This window comes from Vicia villosa, unplaced genomic scaffold (genome assembly GCF_029867415.1).
Source record: "Vicia villosa cultivar HV-30 ecotype Madison, WI unplaced genomic scaffold, Vvil1.0 ctg.000114F_1_1, whole genome shotgun sequence".
NCBI classification, from domain to species: domain Eukaryota; kingdom Viridiplantae; phylum Streptophyta; class Magnoliopsida; order Fabales; family Fabaceae; genus Vicia; species Vicia villosa.
In genome coordinates this window covers 128,915-141,779 of record NW_026705022.1, presented here as the reverse complement: position 1 = coordinate 141,779, position 12,865 = coordinate 128,915, and the positions used below count along the sequence as shown (strand labels likewise).

Sequence of the window (12,865 nt, the reverse complement as noted above, 5' to 3'; positions counted from 1 at the left end):
ATGTTTTTTGATGGAACAATTTTACAGGGTAATATCATGAAAAATAAATTTTCTGTTAAAAACGATACCCCCTGAGTCTAAGACTCATGACATGTTTCTTCTATCAAAATCATCCATCTCTTCTCCCCCTTTTTGTTATGATAAAAATGATGTGAACATTGAATCACAAGAGATACTCGATGATGTCCTTCAGATTCAGATAACTTTAGATCACACGGTATTCAGAGTTTTCAGTAACAACTCCCCTTGAATGTGTAACCTCCAAAAATTAATTTATGTTTGTTCAGAGTTATTCTGATCCCAAGACTTACAAAATTAGTACTTTTTGGTTATCGGAACATAGAGTGATATTTCCAGATAGTCTTTCAGACTATAAGCCTTTAGCATCTGGACTTATTCATCATAACTTAAGTCTTCATATCTTCAGAGCTTGTTGTCTTTAGACATTAGAGCCACATCACTTCAGAGACTCTTAATGTTAGACTGCTACTGTTCATCAGAACATGCGTAGCATAGAAGCAAGAGTTAGGTTCTACTGAGGTAGGCCACGCCGTTTATCAAAATCTGTTACTCAAATGAGACACTCCCCCTGAATATCAGACTTGATAAAGATTAGATATCCTGACTATGAACCATCTTGTGTAACTCCCCCTGGTTCCAATAGATTAGATACTATCTTTAGGTCTTGATTCATGAGAACTCTCATTATTAGAGCTTGATTGATAGATTCATTTCAAAGCCTGATTTCCATTATGGAAAATCCAGTGCCTAAATGAAATCTTTCAGAGCATGATTTCATTTCTTCTGATTGAGGTCTCTCAGATCGTCATCTTCAATCTCCAAGGCTTGGTTGCTTAAATTCAGTCTTGATAAGCTCAGAGTCTGGTTTATAAAATATCTTATTAGAATGTCAAGGTTCATCTTGACATAACTTCTGATCCTTAATCCTCTTTCTGATGTTTGCAGACAGTCTTCGACTTCTGATAAGCTCATCTCTTATGACGAGAGTCTTTAGATGTTGACTTTGTCTTGACTCTTCGACTGCTTTTAGTGGAGATTTGTATTCTGAACATTCTGTTCTTGGTGTCTTCTAATGTCTGTCAGATTATGAGAGTTCTTCGGGTCTAGTGGATTTCTCCCATCTTGACCTGTCAAAAAATGCCTTGTGAACTTGTTCAGAGTTCCTCGGTTATCAACAAGCAAACTAACATCAGTGGTAAATGCTCAGAGTCTGATTCTCAAGGAACAATCAACATCCAGTTTATAAACTTGTGTTTACATAAGTGCTTCTTTTAAGCAGATTACACAAATACATTAAGCACATATTATTTAACACATTTACAAGCAACAACTCATGTGTTAGAACAATTTACATGAAGAATCCTGGACCTAAAACATTATACGAGCAACAACTCTAGTGTTTATTACATTGTTCTACAAAGATGTATATGATTGAAAGTTGATTAACATCTTGTAGTGATTCTTCTTCATTTTCTTGTTTAACAAGATCCGAGCAGCAGCTCCTTGCTTCTTCTGATGTATTCCAAGATGCATCTAATGATAGTAGAATGGCATCTTGAAGAATCTTCTTCTGATCAGCTTCAGCATAAACAGCTTAGGCTCTAGCAGCAGCTAAATTTCCCAACAGCATTTTGATTGGTATGTTCTTCAGCTTCTCATTTTGACTTATGCTTTTGAAATCAGTCTGATAGCATAGTCATCTTCTTCATCTGTTAGTTCATGTTAATATGTGTTGGTTGATTTCCATCTCAAAACATATCACAATTAACAACTACAATGACAATAGCCGTTATAGCAGTACGAACATAACTGTGACATCTATTTTTGTAGCGATGCCAGCGGCATCAGAAGCTACCCTTATATATGAATAAAAAAGGTGTTCCCAATGTCATTACCTTTTGTTGGATGCTTCAATCTTATATAGTTCTCAAAAAAGACGTTGAAGGTTAAAAAATTCTTTTGAATCCCAACGGCTAGTTCCCAACTGATAGAATCAAGCTTTTGTTGTGAAAAGTACTTGGATAGTACTTTCTTTTGTCTTGTATCTTGTTATGTTGTAATTGGTGGGAGACAGTTTCTGAGGAATAGTACGTACAGATGGTTGAGAGATGTACTATTGTACTATTTCCTTCTTGACCAAGTTCTTTGATCTTATCCTCATATAATGTACTTCTGGTTCTGACGTAGTGATTTTGGAGGAGATCAACTTGTCTTTTATTTTTGATAATGATTCTGAAGTGTAGTTTAGAAACTACTTTGAGAGAAGAGTAGAATAATTATCCCATGAGAGTTAGAGTCTCGTTCAGCAGAATAGATAGCAACAACTCTTCTGAAGAACTGATACTTCACTTCTGATATGGAGTTGACTTGTGACATTGTAGCTTGTCCACATTTTACTTTAGAGTCCTTAAAGTTATAACCTTGCTTTTCAGATATTTATGATAGCAGCCAATTTGAAAATGAGTTCTTCCTTTAATGATGGCACTTCAACATAAAGAAGAACAACATCCTTAAAGTGCTAAAAGGATATGGGTAATGGAATCAACAGGAGCAAAACCTTCTCCTCATCATCAATCTTCACTTCAATATTCTCAATATCATCTATAATCATGTGAAATTTTGTAAGTTGCTTAACTATGGATTTGTTCTCCATCATTCGGAATGAATAAAGTCGCTGTTTCAGATACAACGTGTGAGCCAAAGACTTAGTCATATACAATGATTAAAGTTTTGCCCACATAGCATCCGCAGTTTGCTCCCCGACGACTTCTCTTAGAACTTTATCCCCGAGGCACAAGATAATGGCACTCATGGCCTTATCCATCATCTTGGTCTTCTGTACCTGTTTAAGACCTACAAGCATCAATGTTTCACTTTTCAAATCATCAATACACTTCTCTTGAATTAAAATTTCTTGCATCTTAATTTTCCACAACCCGAAGTTATTGTTACTGGAAAATTTCTCGATCTCCCATCTAACTATGGTGCTCACTTGTAAACAGTACCTCTTTGTTCCACGCTCACCGCACCTCTTGTTGAGAATTACAAAAAAAAAATCAATATCAATTTGTGTGGAAAAGAATAGTAGAAACCAAAATAAATGGTATACATCAATAATAATCCGTATACAGATAACATAATAGAATAAGGCGAGAAAAAGACGAAGGTTTGTTTACCCAATTCGATTAAATGATCTACTCTGGGGATAGAGCAGCTCTTCAATTCACTATACTCAGAAGGTTATTACAAGAGATTATATATGAGTTACAAGAAAATAGCCTTCGCAGTTCCCAAAAAACAAACCTTATTTTCTACCTAAGTGTTTCCCTACCTCTCCAACTCTCAATATAGGAATCACTCAAAACCAATGTGTTTAGAAGTATTTCTCAATCCTCTTAGATAGCTCCAAAGGTTTCCCAAAAACCTTTGCCTTTCTAAGTTTTCCCTTGGAATTTCATAAACCCTTATTCTCCCTTGTTGTTGTAAGCTCTAAGATTGTCACACTATAATAACAAAAGAGATATATATTTATAATAGCAAAAATCCAACAAATCCCAAAATATATCTCCTCAATTGTTTGAATAAAAGATATTATTATAATCTTACAATATCTCTAAAATATTATAAATATCTTATAATATCTCTTAGACTATTATAAATATATATCCTATAATATCTTTTAGAATATTATAAATATTTGATAATATATTTTTATATTAATTTATATGATCTCCAAATTAATATAAAATATTCTAACATTAATGAATGGGTCATTGAACCGAACCGGCCAAGTGGATTGACAATAACACTGGTGTACAAATAGATGAACTAGGAGTTACTCATGTTGACCTTCACAAGGCAATTTATATGAAAGAAACTTTCACCATGGCCTCCATAGAAAAACAAATGTTTTAAGTCAATGATCCTTCTAACAATAGATGGTCACTAGTTATCCAAAAAAAACACATTCCTGCTAGTGACAAAAAATCAAGATTTAATTCTTGATATTTTTGATACACCTTCTTTCTCAACTCACGTGCGTACATTATATAAAGAAAATGATGAAGATGGTGTGTAAATGATATTCTTTACGATCATCAAGAATGAATATGGGAAAACTAATAAGAATTTTTTTTATTGATTATCCATAATTTATTGGTATATTTTATTTTAATATTTATAGTTAATATTCTTATATCTTTATGTTATTAATTAGATATTCTCTTTTGTTTAAACAGATAGATGGATGATTCATCCATCACCCCTCCTGCAATTGAAGGTTTCTTTAGTTAGTGAAAGAAAACAAAAAATATTATATGTGCCACAATGATGAAAGCATTGACAAAAGTCCACAACTAATGTATTAGTTATAGGTAGAGTTTAATATGTGAAATGAGAGGTGTTATGGTAAAAAATTTCCATGTTTAAGATTTATATGACATTTCTTGGTCAAATCTTAATTAGTCTTTTGATAAAAGTGAAAGAGAACCCAGAGAAAAGGAGGATACAACACATATGAGGCTCCACCCTTAGTTGCTGAGAAGATTGTTAGCAAATTCATTTGTGAATAAAATTAGTTGTAGGTTACTTCACTTTAGTGCTGAAATTTTATTTGTGTTGTAGAAATTGTTGGTTGAAAAGACCAATGAACATTTTTTATTTCACATGGACATCATGATATATTAGTAGATTGAAACAAATGACTATGTGGGCGTGCCCGTGATATTGGAAAGGTATTAGCCTAAGAGAATATTTTAGATAATTTTAAGTAATGTAGATGTGTGCTTCACAAAGACAAAAAAAACAACTTACTCAGGGGTTTTGATGTCAATTGGAGGATATATTATAGAAAACTATAATAGTGGTATGTATATGTTTTATTTTTTGTGTAACTAAGGGTTCTCAAAACCGGATACACAAGATAACGAGATAAAATCGACAAAAAGAAATTACAAATCAATTGACTCTACGATAGAAAAAACAGCGACTCTTTATAATAATCGTAGAAATTGCAATTGGGATAAGTAATCTCCCTCATGAAAGACTGTTGAATGCAGTATAGGGCAAGCAACAAAAAAGATTTGGAAATATTGATCCGGGAATTATCGTCCTCAGAGATGGAGAGATGCCATTCAACAGTTTCTACGGTTTCGAGCTTTGGATTGAATGAGCAAAAAGTAAACAAAGATATAGACAGGAAAAGAATAAACACATTCTTAGAAGAGAAATAACTTATCAGGAATGTAAATATATTCACTTTTCACAAACATACACTTACCAACCCGTTATACTCAACCTACGATACTCATCTATGTCATCACGTATCTCTCACATAAGCGTCCATCTCTGGAGCACAAACGAGATCATCTCACAACTAAGGTTATCTCTAACGCGAAGTCACGAGAACATCCGTATTCTCGCGTCGGCGATCTCTCGCGCGCCGCTCAAACACGAAAGCATTAAGTACAGATACAATCGGTGAATGCTAGCTCTAAATCTATCTCTAGAGTTCAGAACCAACAGATAATCATCCTAGATAAGGATTCAAGAAGTTTATCTCTAAAGCAACCCAAATCCCCAGCATAGAGCAAAAATCCAGGATAACATCAACACAGATATGTAAAGCAAGTTAAATATAACATTATAATCGGTAAATATACATAAGATTCGAGTAACTATACAAACAAACCCAACACAAAAAAAATACACAAAGAAGAGAAGAGATAAACCAAACATCTCGCGGGTTGTCAGCTCCGGTTGATGAGAAATCCACCTCCGATCTTCCAAGTGCATGACCCAGTGTTGTTTTCTAAGCTAATCCTACTCTAAGAATGAAAATGATGGAGTTGGAACCAAAAACTCTCCAAAACCATAACCCTAAAATGGTTCAAATGAAGAAATATAAACACATTTTCTGCTACGGCCGCTTAGCGGCCAAATCTCGCTTAGCGGACTACACGTATTACAAAAATATCAAGAACAGTAAACAGGCCTCCGCTTAGCGGCCAGAGCTGCCGCTTAGCGGCCAGAAAAACTTGGTTCGCCCCTGGAAAGCGCGCTTACACGCCGCTCAGCGGCGCTCTCTGCACAAAACTTGCTTATTTGATCCAAAATCGCGCAATCGGAGTCGTGCCTTCGACACTTTATTCCTCGAGGCTCCAATAAGCATGAATACCTATAAAAACAAAGGAAAAACTATTAAACGGTATATAAAACATATGAAAACTAAATAATGTGAGTATACACAAAAGTGGGGATTTTATTACAAAATCAGAATGAATAGAATCGATAAGTGCCACAATTATATACTCAAAATAACAACATTTTGGCACTTATCAAAGACCATCTCCAAATCAACGCCTTAATGATCAAAACCGTATTAAGAACGCTCCAAGAGTCTTTCCGGAAAATAATACCTTTTCTAACTAACCAAATACTCCAAGTTATAGCCAATCAAATGCAACTAAGTCTACCCTCCTTCATGTTCATGTTTTTGTAATAATTATAACAAAACATGAAACTCCCCTTAGGATCTTCCTCCGTTACATCCGACATACCAATCCACTCCTCTATATCCCTCCAAATTAACTTTACAATAGAACACTTGAAAAATATGTATTCCATTGTTTCAAGAGCAGAATCACAAAAAACACAATTAACAGAATCATCCAAAAAATTGATACCTCTAATCTTCAAGAGATCCTTTGTTGGTAACCTATTGATTAAGAGTCTCCATTCAAATGCTTTGATCTTGAAAGGGACAACCATCCTCCAAACAAGATTTAAAGCCTCATCATGCAAATTAAAAGTACCAAAAGGATTAAAAAAACCAGCATAATATTTGTAACAGTATTTAATTGAAAAAACATCATTGATATCAATCTCCTAAGAAACTGAATCGCGGCCAATTGGACTGCACATAGCAGCACCAACTTCCGCCTGCAGCTGCAGAAAACCGCAGACAGATCAAAGATGTGAGTTGCTATCATGGTGATACCGAAGCTCCCCCACTATCATAAGCCATCCCTCCAATCCCCCATGCTAGCTACCGAGACATTCTTTAAAAGAGATGCCACAAAAAGCAAGGGGAAGGCAACCTTTAAAGATGAATCAAGAAGCCACTTAGAGGGCCAAAAAGAGGTAGTGTACCCTTTACCAACCTTGAAGTAACAATTGTTGACTATGGCGTCCTTAGAGGAGTTCTTCCCAAGAGATAAAATATCCTTCCACCAAGTAGATTGAGAAGAACAAAGCGAAACAAAATCTCCGTCGTGGGTCACTTGCAAACAAATATCACCGTACCTAGCACACAAAAGATTGTACCGAATAGAATCAGAGCCTTAAAGAATCCTCCATCTCCATTTGTCGAGAAAAGAGAAATTAAAATCATCGATCTTTTTAACGCCTAACCCTCCCTTTTCAACCGGTAAACAAAGCTTATTCCACCCCACCCAATGGATCTTTCTACTTTCATTTGAACCTCCCCACAAAAATCTACTTTAAAGCTTTGTAATCTCTTTAACTATCTTCACCGACATACTAAAAAAAGACATCGTGAAAATAGAAAAAGAACATAAAATAGATTTTAGAAGAGTAATCCTCCCTAAAAAATTGAGAAAACAATTTTTCCAAATCAAAAGATGATTCTTGACTTTCTCCAAAAGCGGGTTCCATGTCGAAAACCTCCTAGGATTCGAACCAACAAGAATACCAAGAAAAGTGAAAAGTTTTCCTTCCACCTTACAAGACAAAAGAGATGAGGCCGCTTCTAACAAATTGTTGCTAACATTGATTCCTATCAATTTACTTTTGTGGTAATTGATACCGTGACCGGAAACCATTTCAAACCCTTCAAAACCGTCTTGATGGCCGAAATTTGCTTCCAATTACCTTCACCAATCATTAAAGTATCGTCCGCGAATTGAAGAATGTCCACCACACATTTACCGTTAATGAGAAAACCTTCATATTCCCATATGTCGATTGCTTTCTTCATTAAAGCCGTGAGACCTTCCGCCACTATGACAAAAAGAAACGGAGAGAGAGGATCTCCTTGCCGCAATCCACGCTCCACCGTAAATTCCTTAGTCGGACTCCCATTGACAAGAACCGATATTTTACTTTGAAAAACCATTAATTCCATCCATCTCATCCAAACCTCCCCAAAACTCATTTCCTTCGACATAAACCTAAGAAAATTCCTATGTATGTATTATACTTGTTCATATGATTATTAAGTGAACCATTTTTAAAAAATAAATGTAAATAATTTCCATAATATAAAATTTCGAATATATATAAATTGATCCCTTAAATATTTGAAATCATGACTAGAATGATAGACTCAATTTAAAAAATGACAATCTTTATTTTTTATTTCAACCAAAAAAATACATATTACACCTAACCAAATCACAGTATAAACATGAATGACATATTTGGATAAAACACTTCATCAACAACAAGAACAAAGTTGTTTATATGAACAAATAAGAATAATCTCTCAAAGTGGATGGTTGAATTGATCCTCCAAATTAATCTGTCTTTAAATCAAATATCAATTTTTTCAAAGAAAAAACAAATAAGAATGTAGTGGAAATGTGTTTTGTATGATTTTATTTAGAATTCTTTCTTTCTTGATGCTGTAATCATCATCTCAAGAGAGGTCTCAATGCATGACATGAATTTTTGCTTGTCAATGAAATCTTTCTCCAATCCAAATGCAATTCTTAACTTTCCCATGTAGCTTGTCATCGTTATTGTTAAACTCTACATACACAAAAAATCATATTAAAATTTCCATGCTTCTATTCATTGGAATAAAATATATAGTCTAAATAGTTTATTTATTGACAGTATAATATAAATAGATTAAAAAAATACACCTAACATTAATGGAAAGCACATGTGAAATAATGGTGAAAAAGATGGATATCTAGAAATATTAATTACTATAATTTAATATGAATCACATACCTCTGGTGGACCTACAACCATAAAGTATAAACCCTTAATTGGATGGTTAGCCAACGCCATTTGCTCCACTGGTCCAATTATGTTGGAAATTGTAGCACTTGAATTTCTCAAAGTGGTGTATACAAATCTAGCTGAAGCCTAATAATCAATATTAAAAATATTCTATAAAAATTAAATAATGTTTTATAAAAAAATTAAAATAAAATGAAGATAAAAACATAAGATTTCAATTTAATTATATAAAAGTTGAGTAGATAATAGAGATACTCTCCATCATTACTCTTGAAAAAATACATAGCAATCTTATCAAATATTGATGTACGTACTACCATTATTATAAATATAAAACAAAATATATTAATTTCAAAGGGAAGCCCATGGTATTAATAAATATATTATTTGAAAAAAAAGTATTTTTATAAATTAAAAATATATTAGAATAAAAGTAGTAACTAAAGTCTATTGTCAAAAATATAACATAAAAGTTGATTGGTACATTAACCTAATTAAAAAAAAAAGTCTATATGAAGTATTATTAATATTTGTTCACTCTAGATTTTTCAAATTCTGAAAGGAAAAAAAAAAAACTAAATAAAACCAATATTATTTCTTTATATTTTGTAAGTTTTTTATTATCAAAAAAAGTTTTGGAAAATGACAAAAAGGAACTAATAATTGAAAAACTTCATTTAATGATATCACTATGATTATTTGTACTATTGTAGACATATAGTAATGGCGAATAACTAAACATATGTGTACTTACCTCAGGGCCTCTCAATTTCTTCACCATATTCAAAACCATACCAGTAAGAGGTGTGGCCAAAGAGTTTTTCTTCCTATTAATTTCTTTTTGAGCTTCCCAAATAAATTCAATTGGATTTTCAATATTTTTATCACTTAGCTCTGGAATTGGAACATGCAAAAATGCAAATTGATTTCCCCAAACAGAACTTTGAGTCTTTTTCTTAATCTCAACCATTTCCTTAATTGATTTGTAACCTCCAATGTTTCTTGTGTTTAGTAATACCAATGCTGTTGATTTGAGTTTGCTTGATTCTTGATTCATTTGGGCCATGTATAATCTAATTCCATAGAAAATTAAGCCAGCTATCACATCATTTGTACTCTGTAATTAATTTGTGACAAAATAATATATTAATGATAGCTAAAAAAAAGTAATACAAGGTTTAATTAAATTGTAGTTGAAAATTATGCACTATCTTTGATACTGTTGGAAATGTTCAAAGAAACATGTAACAGAAATTACAACAATTGCAATTGTCATATAAATGTAGCAAAATTTAAGATCTAAAAGTTTGGTTACTTCCAACTTAAATTCTAATTTGATATCAAAATTGATTATGTAAAAATTTGATAGGTCTAATCTAAATACTAGTATGAGGGTATAAGAGACATATTCAAATATTAAAATGTGATGGGTCTAATCTATATACTAATATGATGGTATAAGAGACATATTCAAGACTCGTGGAGAGTTTTCTGCTATTAAAATTTTGTTATCATATTATCTACTATTTATATTTAGATACCAAATTCAACAGTGTTGAATGTGGTGAAGTGTGTCAAGAGTAATTTCACATTAAAAGGGGTTAAAAGGGGTGGAAAAGTATGTTAGATTATCCGAACCCCCTCATTTAGTCTATCAATTTTGCCAAATCGAACATGTCCTTTTAACCTGTCATTTTTAACCCGCCCTTCTACGTTGTTCACTACATTTTTTGATAGATTTTAACTGGACATACCTAGCCAGGACAAACGAAGCGGGACAAACATATTCTTTTGTCCCCAAATATCTTGTAAAGACAACTTAAAATTTTAAAACTAGATAGTGTTAATAAAATTGACTCACTTAAAAGAAAATTTGTTAGAAATAAAACTCTTATAATAATACTTTGTTTAATTAGAGATATAATTTCACATACCACTCCAAGTCTTGATTTAACTTCTTTGATGCGATCCATAGAGAAATTCACACTTGAGATAATAATTTCTCTTAGCTTAATATCATCAGCACAAGACCTAATTGGTGTAACATCATCCTCAACCAAACTACTTTTCAACATACTCCATCCAAAATCAGATACAGTATTAAATACTTTAGAGAAAAATATTGAAGGAAATAATATCGATCTTTTAAAAAATGGTTTCGAATTAAAAACCAATTTAGGTCTTTGACTCGACGGTAATGTGAATGGAAGAGAAGGGTTATCATATCTTTCTAGACATGAAAGAAGAGCTCCCATTAGAGAGTAACCATCTCCAAGAGCATGATGAAGTTTGAATACTAAGGTTCCAGCTGCATTTTTTGTTGGATATTTAATAATGTGAATTTCCCAAAGTGGTCTATGTTGAGGTAAATGTTCCATTGATATTTTGGACATATAATCTTCAAGATTTTCATCATAGAGTGATGAATTGGTTGATGGAAATTTTGGAATGTATACATGTTCTTGTAGGTTGACTTCAACTTTCTTCCATTTCTTCTCTCCATTTTGGTCATTAATCTATTCAAGTAATGATAAGTATAGATGATTAGTTTAAGAACTATGAATTCATGATAAAAAAAAGTTTAATTCTTAAATTAAATTAATAAATCAAATATTACCATTCAACTATTTACAAGGTTAAAATCCCATAATTTGGTGATTCATGATAAAAAAAACTATTTTCTTTAGATATTTAGTAATATCAACTAAAAACTCACAATACAACTTTTAGATTTAGAGTTCGAATTTTGATGCAATGTTTTTAAATTGCAGTTTGCTACTGCAATACATCTGCAATATTGTTGAAGTGGTAGTCTTCGCAATCACATCAAACCGCATTTGTAATGTGAATTACAATGTTTTTTCTGACTGCCATTAAAAACCACATCAGACAAATTTGTTTATATTTCTTGAAGTATTTTCATCAAAATTCCAATATTCATAATTGCAAAACTCAACTTACTTATGTAATGAAAAATCACAACATCAAGTATTGTTTTAATTGTGTATTTTAAACACCTTTTAATTAAAAATCACGCCACAATTAGATTCGCAATTGCAACATCCACAATCACGTGTATGACTGTAATTGCAATTTAAAATCGTGTTTGATTCTCGTGTACAATCTAACATATCAGTTTTAGCCAATTGAACTAGAATTTGCCGACAAATTCATAATTAAACTTCATCTATGTTTAGTCCCTAAACTCATGAAATTAATGAAAGACTAAAAATATGCAAACTAATGAAGCACTAAATTTGACATTTTTAAAATAAAAAATACATTTCAAACATTAAAATAGAGAATATATATATGCATGAATAAAGTGAAGATGATTTGATGAATTACCATGATGGAGGAGAAACGTGTATTGATAGGAAGGAACATATTTTGAAGAAGTGACAAAGTTTGACGATCATCAATTGGAATCTCAGATTCTAAGATACCTAAAATGCTCACACAAAGAGAAGAGCTATTCAAATATTGACCAGTAGGACTAACTGGCTCTTCAATTTCTTCATCAAAACCTTCCATAATGTTGTTATCTTTGAATTTAATTTGCAAGGCTCATAAATTATAGAGATGAGGTACATGTATATAAAGTAATGAGAAGGAAAGATGGGTGCTTTAATTTGTTGGCATTAATTAAGTGTATATCCGTTTGTTTGGTTTTGTTTTTAATGGTCACACTGCCAGCAGCTTTGTCGGCTACTTATGCCATAGCCTACTTAAGGTTTGGTTTGGTTGGTTTTGAAGAAAAAATGTTAAATTTTTTCTTCAAATGTCACATCCTTCAAACAAATTACCACAAATGCTACGATTTGAAAATACATTCTAAAATGCTATACCTTTTAAA

General features: G+C 32.4%; 2 protein-coding genes across 2 annotated transcripts; both read right to left on the bottom strand.

Moving 5' to 3' along the window:
• Window positions 1-6,906: 6,906 nt before the first annotated feature.
• On the bottom strand, window positions 6,907-8,155 carry LOC131624375 (uncharacterized). Its single transcript, XM_058895326.1, has 4 exons — window positions 7,912-8,155; window positions 7,705-7,816; window positions 7,071-7,323; window positions 6,907-6,966 (listed from the first exon to the last, which is right to left on the bottom strand). The coding sequence occupies exons 1-4, from the start codon at window positions 8,153-8,155 to the stop codon at window positions 6,907-6,909; spliced, it is 669 nt and encodes a 222-aa protein (XP_058751309.1).
• Window positions 8,156-8,391: 236 nt separating this feature from the next.
• On the bottom strand, window positions 8,392-12,591 carry LOC131624333 (wax ester synthase/diacylglycerol acyltransferase 4-like). Its single transcript, XM_058895283.1, has 5 exons — window positions 12,358-12,591; window positions 10,944-11,525; window positions 9,764-10,126; window positions 8,998-9,135; window positions 8,392-8,790 (listed from the first exon to the last, which is right to left on the bottom strand). The coding sequence occupies exons 1-5, from the start codon at window positions 12,541-12,543 to the stop codon at window positions 8,641-8,643; spliced, it is 1,419 nt and encodes a 472-aa protein (XP_058751266.1). The 5' UTR covers window positions 12,544-12,591; the 3' UTR covers window positions 8,392-8,640.
• Between the last annotated feature and the right edge of the window lie 274 nt (window positions 12,592-12,865).